Source organism: Oncorhynchus mykiss, chromosome 17, assembly GCF_013265735.2.
Source record: "Oncorhynchus mykiss isolate Arlee chromosome 17, USDA_OmykA_1.1, whole genome shotgun sequence".
NCBI lineage: Eukaryota > Metazoa > Chordata > Actinopteri > Salmoniformes > Salmonidae > Oncorhynchus > Oncorhynchus mykiss.
This window is the reverse complement of record NC_048581.1, coordinates 50,104,380-50,127,658: the sequence shown is the minus strand read 5'-3', so window position 1 is coordinate 50,127,658 and position 23,279 is coordinate 50,104,380. Positions and strand designations below refer to the sequence as shown.

At 38.7% G+C, this 23,279-nt stretch overlaps 1 protein-coding gene and 2 long non-coding RNA genes across 3 annotated transcripts; all 3 read left to right on the top strand.

Annotated features, from left to right (window-relative positions):
- On the top strand, positions 1–11,417 carry LOC110494965 (mucin-3A). The gene is made up of 17 exons (XM_021570309.2): positions 1–990; positions 1,340–1,366; positions 3,894–4,181; positions 4,454–4,732; positions 6,364–6,675; positions 6,817–6,873; positions 7,394–7,456; positions 7,626–7,646; positions 8,143–8,196; positions 8,387–8,443; positions 8,555–8,647; positions 8,808–8,826; positions 8,937–8,968; positions 9,078–9,118; positions 9,611–9,677; positions 10,055–10,095; positions 10,337–11,417. Exons 1-17 carry the CDS (start codon positions 933–935, stop codon positions 10,427–10,429), a joined length of 1,602 nt encoding a protein of 533 aa, XP_021425984.2. The 5' UTR covers positions 1–932; the 3' UTR covers positions 10,430–11,417.
- Positions 11,418–14,787: 3,370 nt separating this feature from the next.
- Positions 14,788–15,734, top strand: LOC110494995. Its single transcript, XR_002469369.2, has 3 exons — positions 14,788–14,838; positions 14,978–15,031; positions 15,231–15,734. It is a non-coding gene; the product is annotated as an uncharacterized LOC110494995 (long non-coding RNA).
- A 180-nt stretch (positions 15,735–15,914) lies between these two features.
- Positions 15,915–18,192, top strand: LOC118940044. Its single transcript, XR_005036676.1, has 3 exons — positions 15,915–15,945; positions 16,221–16,261; positions 16,406–18,192. It is a non-coding gene; the product is annotated as an uncharacterized LOC118940044 (long non-coding RNA).
- The last annotated feature ends 5,087 nt before the right edge of the window (positions 18,193–23,279 follow it).

The following is a 23,279-nucleotide window of genomic DNA, read 5'->3' as shown; positions in this document are numbered from 1 at the left end:
GCAGGTGCTCTGCTGGTTTCTAACAATGAAATTGACAAATGTATCAACCGTAATCTAACCAAATAGCCTAAAATTAGGCTACTCAAATTGGCCTAAACCGCACATGGTTTTACAAACCCAATTTTAGCTTTTCCTGACACTTTTTCATATTTTTTGGGCACGTCAGAAAGTGAAGTTACTTCTTCGGAGGCTGCTGCTTTTTCTTTAGGTGGCATGATCAAACGGTTCATCTCAAAGTTAGGCTACATAAAAAAGTTAGTTTAAAAACAGCAACTGCATTCTCAGCCTACACACGTTCAATGTTATGCACCGCAGCAAAGCACACGGTTTACCTGAACAGGCGCTGACATTTAGGTACCAGTCAGAGCATTAAAGGTCAACTGATCAGTCCGAGTAGTGTGAACTCGCTTCTCTCCTCCGTTCCTTCCTTCCATCCTTTCCTTTCATATACTGCGCTTATCAGTTTACCTTCACTGCTCTGGCATGTTATTAAACGTGACTCACCAAACATAAATTAAATATGAAAACCCTTCTACATTTTAGAGATCATCAAACTCTCAACCACAAATGCAGGGTTTTTGTAGTTAAACATTGTGCAGCTGTTAAAAACTTAAAACAAAAGGTCGAAGATAAATATTTTAGTTTGTTGGTTTAAAAAATCAAATTATCGGCAATAATGATACAAAATAACATCTGTTAAAGACAGGTAGCTTTAGAACCTAAAAATAATTACAGATAAATTATTCTGAATGTTCAGCCTCCTTGTCCTCTGCAACATGACATTAGCCCATAGTTGTCATATGAGACATCTGTGGTTTTCCTGTGAACAAGCTCCACATCTGCTTTTCTATTGAAACATTTAATCTTTGTCCCAGTCACTGCCACCATCTTCTGTGAAGTCAGACTAACAGTATGTATGTAGCTGTCTAAAAATGACATTGTTCATCCCTGATATGGCTGGTCGTCTGTTTTTGCTCATCCTCCTTTTCGGTGAGTTATTTTTCCTTCCATCTGTTTGTGCTTCAGGATATTCCATTCTTCTTTCCCCTCTTTTAGTCTTTTACTTTAGGAACTCTTAATATTTCAACATGTTATGGTTATAATAAATGTGTCTTATTCCATTGATCATCTTATTTATTTTTAATTTCTCTGTCATTATTTTACATGTCGTACAGATAAGAATGACCACTGCTTGATAACATGGTTGTGAATGCATTACAGACTGTTCTGCTTCGCCTGTTCTGCTTCGCCAGCTTGTGTAAAGTGATCCCATCTCATGTTTTCTTATTTTTCATAATGGCAAAAAGAGCATGATAATGACCCATTTTGTTATGTCTAGATACCTTCCAGTTCCTCAAAGCCAAAGGTCAGTATCATTATTATGGATTTAAAGCTGCAATATGTAACTTTTTTGGGCTACCAGACAAAACAACGGGTTACCAAAATATTCAAATAATGATTGACATATTTTCAATAAAAACGTTATTTTGATTAACTTATTCATACGATTTCATCCTTCCACGAGATGCTGTATACACTGGGTATACAAAACATTAACATGACATAGACTGACCAGGAGAATCCAGGTGAAAGTAATGATCCTTATTAATGTCACTTGTTAAAGCCACTTAAATCAGTAAATAGATTAAGGGGAGGAGACAGGTTAAAGACATGGATTGTGTATGTGTCCTATTCAGAGGGGGAAAGGACAAGACACAATATTTAAGTGCCTTTGAACGAGGTATGGTAGAAGGTGCCAGAACTGCATCAGTGCTGGGTTTTTCACGCTCAACAGTTTTCTGTGTGTATCAAGAATGGTCCACCACCCTAAGGACATCCTGCCAACTCGACACATTGTTAAATCCATGGTCCGACTGTTTGGTATATTCAGTGTAATCCTGACACAAATCTAGGGTTGGTACCCAAGCCAGCTGGTCGATCCATGATGGCTGTCAACGTTCTTATTCCTTGCTTGCTAGCTAGGCAACTTCGTTTAAAACTGTCACGTCAAACAGTGCAGCCAGAATAACAGCAAAGAAGCTGTATTTGCATTTGTTTAAGCTGTTTTCTATATATTTTGGGGGATACATCCATAACAATGAGCTAATGACTCGATGTGAGATTTCGCCTGGCATAGAACATGTGCTCTCTCTCCAGGACATTATTCAGTGGAGCTATCCCGCTACAGTACACAGTTTACATAATCACTTCAAACTGAAGCTGGAATGACAGTAAACTAGCTGAATTTTGTGTTTTTCTATTGGCATTTATTTGAATATATCCATAGAAATGATACTGATTCATGACTTTGACTGGCTAAGAAAAGCTGCCAGACTCTCTCATCTCGACACATTCGTTCATTACTATGTGACAGCTGGAGATGATCAAAATTCAAGATTGAAAGAATGTTGCAAATGTCGGAGACAGACAGCAAGGTGAATACAAATCTACACTGTTGAAAAACAAATGCCAGTCTAAAATAAATGGGATATAATATCTAAATGCTTTTTACAGTAGAGATCAAGTTTATAAATTGCCTGGCTGGGCTGATGAGATAGTAGATTGAGCAGTCAAATGGAATAGTGAATAGACTATTTTTTTTTTGTGTACGCAAAGACAAAAAATAGTCTATTCACTATTCCATTTGACTGCTCAATCCACTATGGTGACAGAACATGGGGGAGTTTTTCTAGAATTCCTACAAAAAAAGCCTCTATTTACATGTTGCATAAGAGTGCATCTCACACTACTTTTGGATTAAAATTGGAGTTTAAGGCTCGTATGAATGACCTGCTTAATATAATGTTTGTGTCATCATCGCGAATCAACTGCATTATACTTAAAAATAACAAACTTCAACCAGTAAAATGTCTCTTTGGCTACATCCTATGTCCATGTCAGTGAGTGTTTAGCATTCTAGCTAACAACTTGCTGTATCCAAAATAGTTATTTTACAAAGATCACAACCAAAATATAATCTTAGTGACTGTTCAAGCAAGAATCAAAACATCATTGTCAGGGTAGGAGAGCCCCCCAAAAGTTATTTTGTTTAGAAGTAATAAAAACTAAATCTAGGCTATGTTGAATGGGCGCAGATGGAGTGGCTTTCTTACTGCAGCCAAGAGTCACGCGCACCTGTACGTGACATCAGTGTGTCGTTCACTGGAAAGTATGGAACACCATCTGGGTCTTTGCATTTCAAAAAAGATACACGTGAAATAACACTGTTTGATGCATCAAATAACAATATTTGAAGGGTCAAATCAGCTTGTTGACCAATCAGGACCTGGATATGACTGTACGTCACATAATCATTTAACACGTTTGTTACTTCTTTACGTAGTTATTACAGATTGATTACACTATCACTTGTATTTCATATGTCACAGTGATTCACCGATATGTGTGATGCTGGTAATGTTTTGTCTTGTGCACCTGCCGCTGCAGCACAAGCGCAGACACACCTCCCCAAGCTCTGGGACAGTTCTGGTCAGATAGAAATCCATCACTTCTGTTGTTTGGCTGTGCCCATTTAGCAACGTTCCAAAATGAGCATATGTCCTGGTGGAAGGATGAAAATAAAACACATTTACTCAGAACAATAATACGTCTTTAATGAAAGACAGGTCCTTAATCTTTTGTTTAAATGTTGGCAACCGTTTTACAAAAGCCAAATGGCCATCAAGGCCGAGGATTATTGTGTGATAACTCCCTCCTAAGGACTGTTCCTGGCACAGGCTCTCATTGTTTATTTATTACAATGTCTGAATTGTTTTTCTCTTTCAAACTCATGTAATATTATGTGGTACATTATCTGTATGAGTCGTTAAACATTGAAAATGAATTTATAATTCAATTTAAAAAGACACCCCATCATCTCTCTGATCTCACAGATCTTCCTCAGCCCAGTCTAACAGTGATTCCTGCAGTCATCAAAGAGAGAGACTCAGTTCAGCTGAACTGTCAGACTCCTCCATTTGTCTCTGAGTGTTACTTCAAAATGGCTGGGCAAGTGGAATTCACCCTTCCATCACCCTGTCAACAGACACTCACAGGAACACTACTGGTGAGGTGGACAGGTCAGAGTTCACCAGCTGAGGTCAAAATACAATGTCAGTACAGTGCTACAGGTTCACAGTTTAGATCCATATACAGTGAGCCTTCAACAGTCACAATTACGGGTAAGAAGATTATTTGAATGATTGTAAACAATGTACTGTTGTGCCATCATTACCATGTACCTCTTGGGATATGTTATCATACTGTGTGTTGTCATAATCTATTACATGAAGCAATCAAGCAATATATTATATCTCCTTAATTTCCCATACTGTCGCTGCATAAAGTAATTGACTCAAGATCCTTAAGTCTGAAATAACAAGGAGGGATTAGACTATCAGTAAATTTCTCAAAACCACTAAATGCTAAATGCTTAATTCCCCTATTCTCACAGACATTCCTCAGCTGACAGTGAGTTCTACAGTCATCAGAGAAACAGAATCAGTTCAGCTGAGTTGTGAGACTCCTCCATCTCTCCCTGTGTCTCACTGTTACTTCAACATAGAGGGGAAGAATCTTCCAGACTCATTGTGTACGCAGACAGTAACAGGAACTGAGCTGCTCAAGAGGTCTGGTCCAACATTTCCAGCTGTGGTCAAAGTGACGTGTTACTATGCTGTAGGGAGGTCTCACACATCTCCTTTTAGTGACCCTGTCTCAGTCACTGTTCAGGGTAAGTAGGTGGTTTAAACAATGATACACTTCACTGTTATACCGTATTAATTATGCTCTTTGTGAAAATGAGATCTTCTGTCGTATTTCCTAAACGTCTTCATTTCACATAATGATAGGATTTACTGTACTTTGTTTAAACATAAATGCTGACATAGTTGAACATTTTATTAATGGATTTTCCATACTGTTAGTATGGATGGATTACCTGTAATGTTTTTTTAAAAGTAACTTTCAAAGAGACCCACCTCCTCCCAGGCTGACAGTCAGTTCTACAGTCATCAGAGAGAGACTCAGTTCGGCTGAGCTGTCAGACTCCTCCATCTGGTTCTGTGTCTCAGTGTTACCTAAACCCTCACCCTGTACGAGGTCACTCACGGGGACTGAGTAGCTCTTGTGGGCAGGTCAAAGTTTATCTGTTGAGATCAATCTGAGATGTTTTTACACAGTAGAAACTCACTATACAGCGACGCACAGTAGTTCTATCTCTCTTACTATTCTTGGTAAGAAATTATTATTCAGATTGTCTTAAATGATTCTGTTTAAATCACAATCTCATCCAATGTCATTTCAAAATGTTTGTTGTGAAGACAATAAATCCATAGAATATTTGAAATGTATATGTCAAAAGTAGAGTTCTTAGATCCCACGCAAACAACCACAGAGAGGCCAAAGTACAATCTAAGGTTCTTTATAAACTCTGTTTACACCGTAATACACAGTATCACTACAGTCCTATTAGAAAAGTATAAATAGGCTGGGATTTAGGGCTGTAGGCTAACTAGAAGCAACGGGACAAACTAACACAGCGGTTGACTCCCGATTGGTGGCCAATGTTCATTCTGGTCCATCCGAGCAGGGTTTGTTCCTTCGGTTTTCCCCGAGCAGAATTAGTTCGGCTCTACCCGAACAGGGTTCGGCTCTTCCTCCTGAGCAGGGATCGTTAGTCGATGGCTGGTCTGGTAGTCAATTGCTGGTTTGGTGTTCAGTGGTAGGTCGCCTTCTGTCCCTCACTCATCACCGGCCTGGCTGTGTATTAGAGTTGGGTGTAGCCTCTCAGCGGCGTCAAGCGTGTCCCCCGTGTCTGTAGTTGTGGGGGACAGAAAACATACAATTAGAGCATCATACTCACGTTCGAAACAAGCGCTTTCCTTTAGTAGTGTTTATAAAGAGCTTTGTGATTTGTGTCTTTCCCACTTCAGGCGACCAGCGGAAACGAGAAGCAAGTCGGTCGAGATGTCCCTGGTTCAGTTCCTTTTTAACTCTAGTTCTGGGGCGTGTTTAGCTATTTGTTTAGGGAGGGAGAAGGGGATAGAGAATCATCTCAATGTCAGTTTAGTCTGTGTTAATTTTTGGAATCACAGCACACCATACAAGCAAGCAAAATAGTCCATGCGATTCAATTTGATTCACACGTGAGAATGTAAGGAATTAAGTGAAAGGCAATTGTTGTAAATACACAGCACACACGATTGAATGGCACTCATAAATAGGCATGATATCAAATAAGACATGATGTTAGTTAATATAAAGAGAATGGCAGGGTCTAGTTTAGTAAGAGTGTCACTTGTGACATATACATTACATTCAAATAGAGTGATGCAAAACGGAATCTCTGTCCTTTCCTAACAGATCCAAAACCAGACATTACAATCAAATTTGATGAGGACTTCAACATCATCTGTTTGATTCCTGGATCCGTCAGTCCTGACACCACCTGTAACCTGTATGTTGGAGAGGAGAGTCAGCCATCCTTCACAGCACCGATCAAGAAGAGAAAAGCCACCTCAGCATCCGGACAGCAGTTCTGTCAATTCACTCCAAAACATAGTGATCTGATCAGTCGTCTACAGTCAGTGAGGTGTAAGGAGGTGAGCTGTGACTACAGAGTGAGCTCAGGACCTAACTCTCTCTCACCACGCAGTGATGGGTACAGCTTTGCACGTGAGTCATTATCTAAACAAATCTATCAGTACTGCAGGTCTTCATGATCTGACTGACTTTTATTTCAGCATCTTCTTAGTATGACTATGTTAATTCTGACCAACAAACTAAATACCACATTTCATTCCCAAATGATTTTAGATCTGGTGGGAGTTCACATCAGTGATCCAACAACTATACAGACACCTTCTATAGCAGGTAGACTACACATTTGTGCTTTTATAGTGGCACTGCTTTTATTTTTATAGCAAAGCAAGTTTCAGCAATAAGAATAGTTGTGTTAATGTGTAAATGAAGCTGTTCTGTTCGATAATGAAGCTGTTCTATAGATATGACACCAGCCTCAACACCAACGCCTGGGATCATCAGCACAAGTATTATAATGTCTGTGTTCATCTAGTCGAGTGTTTAGATCGTATCTATACTCTGTTAGGCTTCTGCTGTTAGATAACATGGTGACCTTATTCTAGGAAGCTGTCAACAACAATCAACACCTTATCTGTCCTGAAAGACTTGATCACCTTATGAACTGGTCTTATCATCTCTATAATGAGGAGAAATATAATCTACCAGGGCAGGAAGCAATCTGTCCGTAGTGATTTTATAGTCCTACTTTTCCCACTTTGAAAAGATGGTATTTCAAAAGGCCAACAACACCATGATGATCATTAATACGATCATTCATAAAATGCTAATTTCATTAAATGTGTTTTCTCAGTGAGTTTGACTCCAGGTCCTAGATCTACTTTGCCGCCCAGCACGACAGTGAGTCCTACAGAAGGTGTGTTGGGCCTCTAAATGACCATCTCTGCAAATAGTAATTATACAGTCAAGAGTTTAGATTACGGGCCTGTAAAATTAAGTGACCCAAATGTGAATGTAAAACCTTATTCTTGTGTAATCATATTGCTTCCCACTATTTTCAACTGTTACTTGTACTTTTACCCCAGACACCACAGTGACAACAACCAGTAAGTAGATCCACCAATTTTAACTTAGTTTGCAAATACAATATCTTTGTTTACATTCATTCACTAAAGCTCTGACTGGTTAACTAATAGATGTATTCATAGCTGCTTGTATTTTCAGTCCAGATTTTGAACCACTTTTAGTCCATCTGATTTGTAGGTAATGTGTAGTGTACTTCTCTTCATGCTTATTGAAAGACCTTAGATATTACATTCACTTTCATTTGTTCTTGTGTAATATGAGTAATATCTTCTCACCAGGTTTGACCTCCCCTTTGACCCCTAGCAGGGCAGTGAATCCTTCATCAGTTCTCCTAATCATCTTTATCTAGTTAGCAAACATAAGTAAAACAAATAGAGTAGCTTTATCTTCTCCATGTTTTGTTTTTTCCACATCACAAATTTGCCTCATTACAAAAAGAGGTTGATTTTTGATTGATTAAAATCAACCCATTTAGATGTATTTTTATAATCAGATCAATGATTTGCTTTGCATCAGGGTCGACTGTTTGCTGTACTTTGACCACTGACACCCCAGCGAGTCCAACTGAAAGTAAGTTTAGCCAATAGGTTTAATTTAGTTTGCTAAATATTTTTGTAAATTTAAGCATAAACCAATTTTTCAAATATAGCCAAATGTAAATTCAGTCAATGTAGTAGGATTAATCAAACAATTTGTCTCTTCTTAGAAATATTTACATAGCTTTGTTATTAAGTTGTCCTTCTCTCTTGCATGTGACCAGGAGGTCAAAGCTCCACAGAAAGTGAAGTGGAATCAAACAGTCAAGAAAGCATTCTGTGTAAGTATCCTTTTCTAGCTGTCTTTTCTCACATGAAAACAGAGCTGTGCACATTTTCTTAGAAGAACAAGAGCTAATGACCTCTCCTTATGTCATCATGTCACCAAATAGTGGGGCAATTATGGCAGGCAGTATTGGGTGTGGCTTCTGGAGTGGGCGTGTTCCTGGTAGGATTGACAGCTGTCTGTCTCTGCAGGAGGACCAGTGAGTACATTTGATTCTGCAAAACAAATCATTTGAAAATTTACCGTGCTAACATTAATGTAAGTGCCTTTGGCATGGGTTCATTTATCAACTCATTTGATCATATTGTATAGGTTAGACTATATTCAATGTAATTAATTTAGCCTCATTTGTTTTTCAGAGAAAACCAATTCTCAGAGGTAAGAATTCCCTTGTGAATTTGATGCAGATTGTAACAACCTTTAGTTCTGTATTGTCCATGATGAGATGTTCTTACCACAACCTTCTTATATACTTTTATGTTGTACAGACCTACAGCCAGACAGGATGATCACAGACAATGTATGTTCCAAACAAAATACATCAAACATACACACACATACGACATACAGAACTATATACACGCATGTACAAACACTGTAATTCAATTTTCATTGTGTTTCTGTTGTAGATGATTTGGTGTCTATGGGAGCGGTGAGCAGCGGAGTCATGGTGATTATTCTACATTACAGTGGAATCTGTACACATGTACCCTCTGACAGAGGAGGCTGGTGTGCTGAGTTATAGGAGGACAGGCTCATTGTAATGGCTGGAATGGAATTAATGGGACAGAGTCAAACACATTGAAACTACATGTTTGACTCCATTCCATTAATTCCATTTCAACAATTACAATGAGCCCTTCCTCCTATAACTCCTCTCACCAGCATCCTCTGCCCTCTGACTGTCTGATCTGAGGATCAAGACCTTAATGTTACATTAGTAGTGCTTCAACATATGAATGTTCAAAGTATCAAACTAACAGCTGTATTTATATGGTAATATTTATAATTACCATATTAAGATGGATTTATTATTTATATTTGTATTTGTATTTATTACCAAATAAGATGTTCTTCACCAGAAATAATTTCTTGATACATTAATTCATGTTAAACCTTGTAAATGTGTTTCTCTCATCTTCTCCCTCTTTCTCCACTACAGGTGGATTCAGGAGATGCTGGAATCGATTCTCAGATCACATCTGTACTGCCCACGTTCATGCCCTCAGGTTTGTCCCTCAGAACTCAGAACCATCTGCACGTGCACAGCTGCTGTACATGCTTAAACTTTGGGCCTAACCATATCAACCTTATCAAAACGCATATATAACATTTAAAACAGAAATGAATGTGTCAGAGCATCAGCAGTGTGAGAATAGAGCTGTAGATCTGCAGGGGGGTTTGAGACATGAGGAGAAGTGTGAAATGACATCAAGCCTTGTTACTTGCACTTCTTCTGTTTGGCTGTTAGTAACGCAAGAGGGCAAACTCGACTAAATAACACACATGCAATGTAGACATATAATATACACATGATCCCCCCTCAAACACACACTCATACATACACAACCTCTTACTCATGGAATTGTCTCTCTGTGATGTGCAGGTCCCGTTGATGTGAATACACAGGCATTTGCAAATGAACATGTAAGTACAGCACAAATGTCCTATTCATTGTATTATATTATATTGTTATATTATTATAATTGTATATAGCATTGTTTTCACAGACAGGCTCACTCGAGGATAAAAGTATCTCTCTTTCTCTCACTGTGTTTTGACTTTCAGTTTAAGATTGGTCTTACATCCCCATAAAATACCCCTTATGAATTACAATTACTGTACTGTAGATTCAAAGCCCTAAACTGAATCTGTTTCTTTTCTCTAGTCTGATACGTACCATGTATACAGCTCAATCCCCGACAGACCAGCATCCTCAGCCCAGCCTGATGGGTTGTACAGCCTTCTGCAGACACACTGAAACTTCACCTCTGGCTTTCTGTATCTATGTCTCACACATTCTTTCTCTTTCTCACACGACATCCTTTATTATCACTCATCCAGTTACTGTAAATAAGTTGATTAACAGGTTATATTTCTACTGTATTACACATGGACAACTGATTTCTGTTACATGTCTATCCATAATACCTCTTACTGTGTTAATATTTATATTTTGAAGGGGTACGGGGCATACTCCCCTTTGAGCATTTTTCTTATTTCTTCTCCCTAGTAAATGCTAAATCTACTGTATTTAAGTATATTATGTTGACTGTTTGATACCTTCTTCCATAACAGTTGGATACAATTATTTTCCTATTGGGCAAAACATAATCCAAAACACAACCAAAACAAACTGCAAATGCATACAAACTCAAGTTTGTTGAGTCACAAGCTTAATGCATTTATTGGGTGCGAAAAATTTAGGACCAAAATACATAATGCTTGACTACTTTAATACACTATAAATGAATTTGTCCAAATACTTATGACTTCTTGAATTGGGGGGACTATTTACATAAAGTGCTTTTATATCTAAATGGTAAAACATACAATACCTTCAGAAAGTATTCACACCGCTTGACTTTTTCCAAATTTTGTTATGTTACAGCCTGAATTTAAAATGTATGAAATTGAGATTTTTTTTAATGTCCCTGGCCTACACACAATACCACATAATGTCAAAGTGGAATTATGTAAAAAAAAAATGTCAATAAGTATTCAATTACTTTGTTATGGAAATCCCAAATAAATTGAATAATACATTGCATGGACTCACTCTGTGTGCAATAATAATGTTTAACATGATTTTTATTGACTACCTCATCTCTGTGCCCCACACATACAATTATCTGTAAAGTCGGTCAGTCGCGTAGTGAATTTCAAGAGATTTAACCAAAAACAACAGGGTGGTTGTCTAATGCCTCACAAAGATGGAAACTATTGGTTAAAAAAACAGACATTGAATATCCCTTTGAGCAAGGTGAAGTTATTAATTACACATTGGATGGTGTATCAATATACCCACTCACAACAATAATACTGCCATCATTCATAACTTAGTTGCCGGAGAGGAAAAAACCCACTCAGAGATTTCACCATGATGCCCATGGTGACTTTAAAACAGTTACAGAGTTTAATGGCTGTGATAGGAGAAAAGTGAGGATGGATCAACAACATTGTAGTTAATCTACCAAACTAACCTAAATGACGGAGTGAAAAGAAGGAAGCTTGTACCTGTTTGCAGCAAGGCACTAAAGTAATACTGCAAAAACTGTGGCAAAGCAATTAACTTTTTGTCCTGAATACAAAAAGTTATGTTTGGGGCAAATAGGATACAACACATTACTGAGTACCATTCTCCATATTTTCATGCACAGTGGTGGCTGCGTCTTGTTATGGGTATATTGTAATCATTAAGGGACTGGGGAGATTTTCAGGATAGAAAATAAATGTAATGGAGCTAAACACAGGCAAAGTGCTAAAAGAAAACCTGGTCGAGTCTGCTTTCCACCAGACACTAGGAGATGAATTCACCTTTCGGCAGGATAATAACCTAAAACACAAGGCTAAATATACACTGGAGTTGCTTACCAAGCATACAGTGAATGTTCCTGAGTGGCAGAGTTACAGTTTTGACTTGAATCTACTTCAAAATCTATGGCAAGACCTGAAAATGGTTGTCTAGCAATGATCAACAACCAATTGGACAGAGCTTGAAGAAATTTGAAAAGAATAATGGGCAAATGTTGCACAATCCAGGTGTGGAAAGCTCTTAGAGACTTAGAGACGCAGAAAGACTCACAGCTGTAATCGCTGCCAAAGGTGCTAATACAAAGTATTGACTCAGTGATGTAAAGACTTATCTAAATGAAATATTTCTGTATTTCATTTTCAAAAATGTAGCAAAAAATTACAAAAAACATGTTTTCACTTTGTCATAATGGGGTATTGTGTGTAGATTGGTGAGATTGTTAATTTATTTAGTACATTTTGAATTCAGGCTGTAACACAACATAATGTGTGATAAGTCAAGGGGTTTGAGTACTTTATGAAAATACCCTCAAATAAAGGGGAAATTCTGTACTGTCGCCTTATATAAAACAATCTTAAATGTAAAATACTGGAGTATAGAGCCATATATAATTTTTGGGCTTCACTGTCCAAAGGCATATGGAGGGGAGTGTATGACCGATAAATGATTCTGGTTGTTCAGATACCCTTACTTCTGCAACATTAGCTCACACTTGTTGTATGAGACTGTTGTTTAGGTTTCTGCTCTCTGTGGTTTTGCTGTGCACAAGCTCCACATGTACGTCTCTATTCAAACAATCCTCTGACTCAGTCATACCTTACTGTGAAGTCAGACTAACAGTATGTAGCTGTCTGACAAATGGCATTGTTCATCCCTGATATGGCTGGTCATCTGTTCTTGGTCATCCTCCTTTTTGGTGAGTTATTTCTACATTTCTACAGTTTCATCATCTGTTTGTTCTACAGGATATTCCTCTTCTTCTCTCCCCTCTTTTAGTCTTTTACTTTTTACTCTTTTACTTTAGGAACTCTTGATATTTCTGAATCTCATGGCTACGATGAGTGTCTTGTATCTTATTCCATTAATCATCTTATTTATTTCGCTCTATCATTATTTTACAATTTGTTCAGATAAGATTGACCACTGCTTGATCCCCATTAATGCATTACAGTAGATTACGCTACTTTACCAACTTGTGTGAAGTGTTCAGGTGTCTCCTGTTAAAATATACTTTTTGAATGGCAGACGATGATAATCTACTTTATAATTTCTAGATACGTTCCAATCCATCAAAGCCCAAGGTCAGTATCATTATTATGAGTTTTTAGTTACCCAGTAAAAATATTATAATAATCATGGTATGAGATGTTTTTTCACAGTAGAGACTCACTATCCATCGATGCACAGTCATCCTGCGCCTATCACTATTCTTGGTAAAATAGTATTATTATTATGAATACACGGATCTGATTGGCTCACTGTAATCAGATTGGAATATGTAATGTCATGCTAACATATACATACTATTTAGTTCTTACTCTTTTCGTTATCTGGTACAGAAAGAGGTGTGTATTCTCATTAACCTACAGTATGGACAGTTATTGATGTGTTCTCCTCACAGGTAAACTGCAGAAACCAGACATTAGTGTCAATGACGAATCTTCTCATGACATCACTATTGCCTGTGTACTTCCTGAGTCTGTCAGTGATGGTCATAGCTGTAACCTGTACACTGGAGACCAGCCTCAGGCCTACAAAGAGGCTTGGGTGAGGAGATTTAACGCAGCATCATCCAAACTATTCTGTACCTTCAGTGTTACTAAGAATGATCTGTTCAGGCATCTGCAGTTGGTGAGAGATGTGAGCAGTTACTATAGAGTGAACACAGGATCACACTCTCTGTCTCCCCGCAGTGATAAATACATAATTACAGGTAAGATACTTACATAAACAAATACAGAAGTATGTATTATATGTACATTTTTTAAGTGTAGAATGGTATGGGCAAAAACAGGTTGAATAAACGTTGTAGTAGTAAATAGTTTTCCCTTCTGATGACACTAAATCAACGTGAAAAATGTATTGGATTTGCCAAAATCATTTTGGGAATGTTGGTCTTTTTTTCACCCAACTCGAACCTAAATCCATTAACATGGCTGAAATGTTGTTGATTTCACTTTGAATTCACATTAGTTGACAACTCAATCAAATGTAAATCAAAACTAGGTGTGGAACTGATGTCTGTGTTCATTGGGCAAATGCTTAATTTATTGCTAACTTGTTTTGAACAAATCAATTCATTTTAATTCATGTTTTTAAATCACAGTCCAAGGTAATTCAAAGTAGTTATACAAATCATAAGTCCATGTCATGTTTATCACCATCATGATTTGACTTTGCATAGTGAAAGACTGCAGGCTCTACAGTATATTGTTATGTGCAGAATATTTCTTTGTTGAACTGGTTCAGCGTTTAGATTGTATCTATGCGCTGTTGTGCTTCTCCTGTTAGATTCATGGTGACCTTATTCTAGGAAGCTGATAACAACAATCAACACCTTATCTGTCCTGAAAGACTTGATCACCTTATGAACTGGTCTTATCATCTCTATAATGAGGAGAAATATAATCTACCAGGGCAGGAAGCAATCTGTCCATAGTGAATTTATAGTCCTACTTTTCCCACTTTGAAAAGACAAGTCATGAAGGTATTTCAAAAGGACAACAACACCTTGGTGATCATTAATAAGATCATGAATAAAATACTAATTTAATTAATATGTGTTTTCTCAATGGGTTTGACTCCAGGTCCTAGATCTACTTTGCCTCCCAGCACGACAGTGAGTCCTACAGAAGGTGTGTTGGGCCTCTAAATGACCATCTCTGCAAATAGTAATTATACAGTCAATGGTTTAGATTACAGGCCTGTAAAATGAAGTGAACAACATTTTAATGTAACACCTTATTCTTGTGTAATCATATTGCTTCCCTCTAGTTTCGACTGTTACTTCTACTTCGACCCGAGACACCACAGTGAGACCAACTACCAGTAAGTAGATCCACTCATTTGAACTTACATGTATATTTTTGATTACAATAATTCATTAAAGCTCCATCCGATTTATGAATTGACCCATGCTTGTAATTTTAGTCCAGATTTGTGTACTTTTAGTCCATCTGATTTGTAGAAAATGACCTTAGATACTAAAATAATTAACATTTGTTTTTGTGTAATCTCCTCTCACCAGGTTTGACCTCTCCTTTGACCCCCAGCACGGCAGTGAATCCTACATCAGGTGTGTTGGTCATCTTTATCATGAAGAAGGCATGACAATGCCTATCCCCTCTCAGGAGACCGAAAAGATTTGGCATGGGTCCTCAGATCCTCAAAAAGTTATACAGCTGCACCATAGAGAGCAAGGCTTAGTTTGGCAACTTCTCGGCATCCGACCGCAGAGGTTAGTGTGTACGGCCCAGTACATCTCTTGGGACAAGATTCCTGACATCCAGGACATCTATATCAGGCGGGGTCAGAGGAAGGCCCTTTAAAATTGTCAAAGACTCCAGCCACCCAAGTCATGAACTGTTCTCTCTGCTACTGCATGGCAAGTGGTATTGGATTGCCAAGTCCAGGTCCAAAAGACTCCTTAACAGCTTCTACCCCCAAGCTATAAGACTGCTGAAGAGTTAATGAAATGGCTAACCAGACTATATGCATTGACCCCCTTTTTTATTCTGCTGCTACTCTTTATTTATTACCTATAAATAGTCACTTTACACCTTTCTACATATACATATTACCTGAATTTCCTCCTTTATATTGCCTCGCTATTGTTATTTTATTTTATTGTGTTGTTTTTATTTTTAATTATTTCAGTATTTTAAAAATTAAACAAAGGTAGCAAATATTTTCTTACATAAAAAAATGCATCACTTCTGTACCATCCACATCTGTACCATTAGGTTTGTCTGTTTAACTCTGTCCCAATGTTTCATAACATGTAGGGCTTTTATAGGACTCAAAGTTGTTTAGGCTTGTTTGTTGGTCTGAGGTCGTCATATCAGTAAGCATGTATGTGTATAAGTTATACATAAGATAATGTGTTAGAGCATGAGAATAGAGCTGTACGTCTACAGGATGGTTTGAGTCAGGAGGAGAAGTGTGAAAGGACATTAAGTATAGCAAAGTGACATGCAACCACACATTCACTCATTCAGGCTCCCTCTGTGTTGTACAGGTCCTTTTGAAGAAAATGGAAAGTCATCTGAAAACGACAATGTAAGTTCAGAATCACCCACTGTGTTTGGTGATTGTGAACGACTCTCAGTTTCAGATTGATTTGACATCCTTTTAAATTACATTACATTTACAGTACTGTAGAATTAAAGGACTGATGCTAAACTGTCTGTTTCTTTTCTCTAGTCTGATACGTACCACGTATACAGCTCAATCCCCGACAGACCAGCAACCTCAGCCCAGCCTGATGGGTTTTACAGTCTTCTACAGTGAAACTACACCACTGGCTCTCTGTATGTCTCACAGAAATATTGTTTCTTTCAGGATGTCCTTTATTTATCACACATCATGTTACTGTAAATAAGTATCTAAAACATCTACTGCAGTGCCGTTTCTATTTATAAGTAACATTCAGTAAGCTGCCGCTAGAGGCCCCTCCCCCCTCCAAAAACAACCGTAGGATAGTAGAATACACAACGTGCAGTTTCGAAATGTGTTTCTACATCAGAAGTTTTTCTCTTGTTATTTCAGTCACTGACAGTCACTCAATTATCCCATGTCAGCTAAGATTTTATAGATTGCTAGGCAAGTAATCTAGCCAGCTATCTAAGTATTGTAGTAATGGTCCAATTACTGCCCAGGAGCCCTGACTTCCACGGGGCCCCCAATAATTTTGTTAGTCACTCTCACTCAGATATCAAATGAACATGGCATAAGTCATGGCAAAATGTTTAGAATTGCAGGAAATTAGCTTTAAACTGAATTTTATTATTTCAACGACAATGGCACAACGTGTTGAATTTCAGGAAATGTGCTTAATAACTGCAAAGTTCTCTCCGCCCCGTGGCAAAACGAGTAGAATTGCAGGACAAAAACTTTAAAGCTCCAAATGTTTCTCTCCGCCACTAAAATGTTTTGTCGGTGAGGTGGGCAAATCTCGCTTAGGGCCCTCAAAATGCTTGGAACTGCCGTAATTTCCTGTATCACACATTGACACCAGGCCTAGATTTTGGAGGGGTCCGGGACATACTCCCCTTTAAATATTTTTAAGTAAATGCCCAAGTAAATATATACTGTATTTATATATATTCTGTCATCTGTGTGATGTCTCCTTCCATAACGGTTTGATACAGTTTACTAAATAAAATATATTTGTGATCAAAATCGATAGATACAGACAATTTAAAATAAATAAATAAATATATAACATATTCACACAATGCAAAAAAACAGGTAAATAGGAAATTAATTTTTTTTAAGTCATTATGATCCAAAGTGGTATTGCTAAGACATTTTTCTTGGTGAAGTTCATCTTGTGTTGAAATATGCTTATAATATAAACCAGATGCACCCCAAAAATCTGGGGGAAAAGTCTCATGTTATTTGAACAATTTTTGCGGCAAAGGTTATCAAACCCCAAAAGCCTGATCTTATAGCATAAGTATTGATATTGATATTGCCCACATATGTTGTTACAAGCTACAAAATATAACATTTCGGTTTTAAAAATGTTTACATTGTTGGCAACATCAGATCATCAAAACTGAACAATATAGATTTCCAAATGCTATTCAAATCTCCAAATTTCTCCATGTTCACATGTTAACTTGTTGTTTTCCAAATTCCCAGTTGAATTTCAACTTACTCAGCACCTCAGTCCCTCCTTCAATGTGCAGTATTGTCGACACAATCTAGACTTGAAGTCCAATGACTGCGGAGTGGTTTAGATGTAAATGGTGTGAGAACACAACTTCATTACATTTTTTCCCAGTTAATATGAGCTTACATTCTGTTTCGATGCACACTTGAGCCCAGCGGTCAGGGTGGTCGATTATGCTATGGGGGATGGCTTTGTTTGTTGAAAAGGGGTGGCTCCCCGCTCACCTCCCATATGCACTGTACACACTGTACATAGATCATTCTATTGTGTTATTGACTGTACGTTTGTTGATGTGTAACTCTGTGTTGTAGTTTTTGTCGCACTGCTTTGCTTTATCTTGGCCAGGTCGCAGTTGTAAATGAGAACTTGTTCTCAACTGGCCTACCTGGTTAAATAAATGTGAAATAAAATAAAATAAAAAATAAATCCCTCTTCTATACAGTGGGGAGAACAAGTATTTGACACACTGCCGATTTTGCAGGTTTTCCTACTTACAAAGCATGTAGAGGTCTGTAATTTCTATCATAGGTACACTTCAACTGTGAGAGACAGAATCTAAAACAAAAATCCAGAAAATCACATTGTATGATATTTAAGTAATTAATTTGCATTTTATTGCATGACATAAGTATTTGATACATCAGAAAAGCAGAACGTAATATTTGGTACAGAAACCTTTGTTTGCAATTACAGAGAACATATGTTTCCTGTAGTTCTTGACCAGGTTTGGACACACTGCAGCAGGGATTTTGGCCCACTCCTCCATAGAGACCTTCTCCAGATCCTTCAGGTTTCGGGGCTGTCGCTGGGCAATACGGACTTTCAGCTCCCTCCAAAGATTTTCTATTGGGTTCAAGTTTGGAGACTGGCTAGGCCACTCCAGGACCTTGAGATGCTTCTTACGGAGCCACTCCTTAGTTGCCTTGGCTGTGTGTTTCGGGTCGTTGTCATGCTGGAAGACCCAGCCACGACCCATCTTCAATGTTCTTACTGAGGGAAGGAGGTTGTTGGCCAAGATCTCGAGATACATGGCCCCATCCATCCTCCCCTCAATACGGTGCAGTCGTCCTGTCCCCTTTGCAGAAAAGCATCCCCAAAGAATTATGTTTCCACCTCCATGCTTCACGGTTGGGATGGTGTTTTGGGGTTGTACTCATCCTTCTTCTTCCTCCAAACACGGCGAGTGGAGTTTAGACCAAAAAGCTAAATTTTTTGTCTCATCAGACCACATGACCTTCTCCCATTCCTCCTCTGGATCATCCAGATGGTCATTGGCAAACTTCAGACGGGCCTGGACATGCGCTGGCTTGAGCAGGGGGACCTTGCGTGCGCTGCAGGATTTTAATCCATGACGGCGTAGTGTGTTACTAATGGTTTTCTTTGAGACTGTGGTCCCAGCTCTCTTCAGGTCATTGACCAGGTCCTGCCGTGTAGTTCTGGGCTGATCCCTCACCTTTCTCATGATCATTTACATGATTTGATCTTGATTATTCAAGATAATGCAAATACTATGTACAGTTGTCTCTGTCACCTTTTTCAGGCCATTGGTGAAGATCAAGGTGCTATTTTCCTTAAATGTTTCTTTCAGTCCATATACAGCGCATTCAGAAAGTATTCAGACACCTTGACTTTTTCCACATTTTGTTACGTTAAAGCCTCTCTAAAATGGATGAAATAGTCCCCCCCCATTAATCTACACACAATGCCCCATAATGACAAAGCAAAAACAGATTTTTAGACAGGTTTTTAACATCAACACTGAAAATGATATTTAAATACGTATTCAGACCCAATACTCGGTACTTTGCTGAAGCACCTTTGGCAGCAATTACAGCCTCAAGTCTTCTTGGGTATGATGCTACAAGATTGGTGCAACTGTATTTGGGGAGTTTCTCCCATTCTTCTCTGCAAAACCTCTCAAGCTCTGTCAGGTTGGAGGTGGAACGTAGCTGCACAGCTATTTTCAGGTCTCTCCAGAGATGTTTGATTCAAGTCCGGGTTCAAGTCCGGGTTCTGGAAGGGCCACATAAAGAACTTTCAAAGAGTTGTCTGAAAGCCACTCTTGCGTTGTCTTCGCTGTGTGCTTAGGGTCATTATCCTATTGGAAGGTAAACCTTTGCCCCAGTCTGAGGTCCTGAGTGCTCTGAAGCTGGTTTTCATCAAGGATCTCTGTACTTAGCTCTGCTCATCATTCACTCAATCCTGACATGTCTCCCAGTCCCTGCTGCTGAAAACATCCCCACACCATGATTTTGCCACCACCATGCTTCACCATAGGGATTGTGCAAGGTTTCCTCCAGACGTGATGCTTGGCATTCAGGCCAAAGACTTCAATCTTGGTTTCATCAGACCAGAGAATATTGTTTCTCATGGTCTGAGAGTCGTTAAGCGAGCTGTCATGTGCCTTTCACTGAGGTGTGGCTTCCATCTGGCCACTCTACCATAAAAGCCTGATTGGTGGAGTACTGCAGAGATGGTTGTCCTTCTGGACGGTTCTCCCATTTCCACAGAGGAACTCTGGTGCTCTGTCAGATCGGGTTCTTGGTCACCTCCCGGGACCAAGTCCCTTCTCCCCTGATTTTCCCAGAGACAGATAATGCTTAGTCCTGGACTAAAAATATTATTCAAAGGACAATTTACAGATTATCTGCATTGTGGTTAGTTTTACTGTGAGGGAAGCAAAGATGCCTACATTCTCCCGCAGCAGTCACAGACAGTCTACAGATCACATACCAACCAGTACATGTATGCTGCCACGTATCCACACCTGCAAACAGGTGCACGAGTGCACACATGCACACGCACCCACACCACAGTCGGGTGGAAAGTTAGACGAGACTCTTGCCGCATCCTGTCCTTCTGAAACTTCAGCTTATCATATTTCAGAGACTAGTTGTGTTGAGGAGATTGACAGAAGTACTGTTGAACCAAACCTCAGATACATCTAACTGAAACTATTCAAATACTTTACCAGACAATTTTAGCAAGATATAAAAATAAAAAAAACTAAACTAAATTCACCCTCCAAAATCACCATTATGAGAAATGTATTCATGCTTCTGACCATTACAACAAGCATCTCACGAGGGATGAAACCCCACTTGTCATGTTATATTTCCATGGAAATATTTAGTGTTGTTGTTTACTGCTTATGTATCTGCACCTCTACCTTATTAAGCTAATAACTACAGTAGATAGGAAACATATTGCCTCTAATGCACAATATGGAGAGTCATATGGAGACACAGCAAGACTGTTTTTTGTTTCTTACTTTTGGATGTTGGCAATATATACTGCTGTTGTACATGAAACCTGCTTTTTATTGTGCAGTGTAGTTAAAAAGAAAGCCTGAATAAAATATAGTTATTTACTCTGACAGATAAGCAAATGGTTTTGGCTCATGTTAGGAGCAGGAGACATTTACCTCTATTCATACCAGTTGATGGACTTTCTTTGTGGTTTCCTGTGAGTAGGCTCCTCGTCTTCCTCTCTATTAAAAGCATTCTCTCAGTCACAGACACAGTACTTATTATGTAGTTTGTGATAGTCTGTTTCTCTGAAACATTGCATTATTCACCCCTGATCTGGCTTGTTATCCTTTGCTGTGAGTTATTCCTCTGATCCATCTCTTGCACTAGTATATATACACTGTGTACAGATATATCGCTGGTATTGAGTCAAATTAATTCTGGGGAGATCATTTGAGATGTGGTGATCTGTTGCCTTACTATTGGTTAATATTATATTCATGTTGACCCTGACCTCTGACATGACCTTTGACCCTTAAACAGCGTTACTGCCTTCTTCCTTGGCATGATATGTTGCAAATGGCAGGGTAATACCAAAGCAAAGAGCAGTGTCTGCCATTTTCATTTGTTAGTTTACTATTCTTCTCATGTATATTATTAATTAAAGAGCAGTGTAATTCCTGACAGTGAAGCAGAGTTCAAACTGCATTCTTCGTGTGTCTTCCACTAAGATACCAGTTGCATTTACATGGAGATGTAGGTTCTGCGTCAGTCACACGACATACTGTGTTTTACAACTAGCCCATGTCTTGTTATAAGAATACATGTGAAAAGCAGCACTGCAATTGTTTGAATTACATTAAATGATTACCTATCTTGTAATATATAATGATGCATTGGAACATGGTAGAAGAATGCCATAGGGTAATACTAATTATAACAAATTACCATGAGATTGCAAAGTAAATTATTTGTATACACTACCGGTGTAGTGTAACACCTACTCATTTAAGGATTTCAGGATTTAAGGATGTCATTTAAGGACATCAAAACTATGAAATAACACATGAAATCATGTAGTAACCAAATCAGTAGTTAAACAAATCAAAATATATTTTATATTTGAGATTCTTCAAATAGCCACCATTTGCCTTGATGACAGCTTTGCACACTCTTGGCATTATTTCAACCAGCTTCACCTGGAATGCTTTTCTAACAGTCTTGAAGGAGTTCCCACATATGCTGAGCACTTGTTGGCTGCTTTTCCTTCACTCTGTGGTCCGACTCATCATTGGTTAGAGCGTTGGGCCAGTAATCGAAAGGTTGCTAGATCAAATCCCCGAGCTGACAAGGTAAAAATCTGTCGTTCTGCCCCTGAACAAGGCAGTTAACCCACTGTTGCTAGGCTGTCATTGTAAATAAGAAATTGTTATTAACTGACTTGCCTAGTTAAATAAAGGTCAAATAAAACATTAAAATAAATAATGTCAAAGTGGAATAATGTCAACAACAAAAAAAGTGTGAATGATGCCTCTGATGCATGTGGTGGAGCCAGGCCAACACAGGGCGGGCTTAGCGGAAAGGAGGAGGATGATGAGGAGCCAGTGAAATTGTTTTCACATGGAAGACATTTTCTTGCAAAAACATCCTGTGTCAGACTGCAATAGCATTGAATAGTCCCTGCGATATGCAACTGTTCAGGGAAGTCAGGAACCAATACACACAGTCAGTCAGGAAAGCAAAGGCTAGCTTTTTCAAACAGAATTTTGCATCCTGTAGCTCTAACTCCAAAAAGTTTTGAGACACTGTGAAGTCCATGGAGAACAAGAGCACCTCCTCCCAGCTGTCCACTGCACTGAGGCTAGGCGACAAGGTCACCACCGATAAATCCATGATAATCTAATTAATCGATAAAATTTCAATAAGCATTTCTCTACGGCTGGCCATGCTATCCTCCTGGCTACCCCAACCCCGGCCAACAGCTCCACACCCCTCGCAACTACTTGCCCGATCCTCCCCAGCTTCTCCTTCACCCAAATCCAGATCGCAGATGTTCTGAAAGAGCTGCAAAACCTGGACCCGTACAAATCAGCTGGGCTAGACAATCTGGACCCTCTCTTTCTAAAACTATCCACCGCCATTGTTGCAACCC

Coding starts and splice junctions, on each gene's coding strand:
- LOC110494965 (XM_021570309.2), top strand. CDS start 933: ATGACATTGTTCATCCCTGATATGGCTGGTCGTCTGTTTTTGCTCATC. Junction 1,367..3,893: donor CCAGTTCCTCAAAGCCAAAG/GTCAGTATCATT, acceptor CTGATCTCACAG/ATCTTCCTCAGCCCAGTCTA. Junction 8,969..9,077: donor ACAGGATGATCACAGACAAT/GTATGTTCCAAA, acceptor TTTCTGTTGTAG/ATGATTTGGTGTCTATGGGA.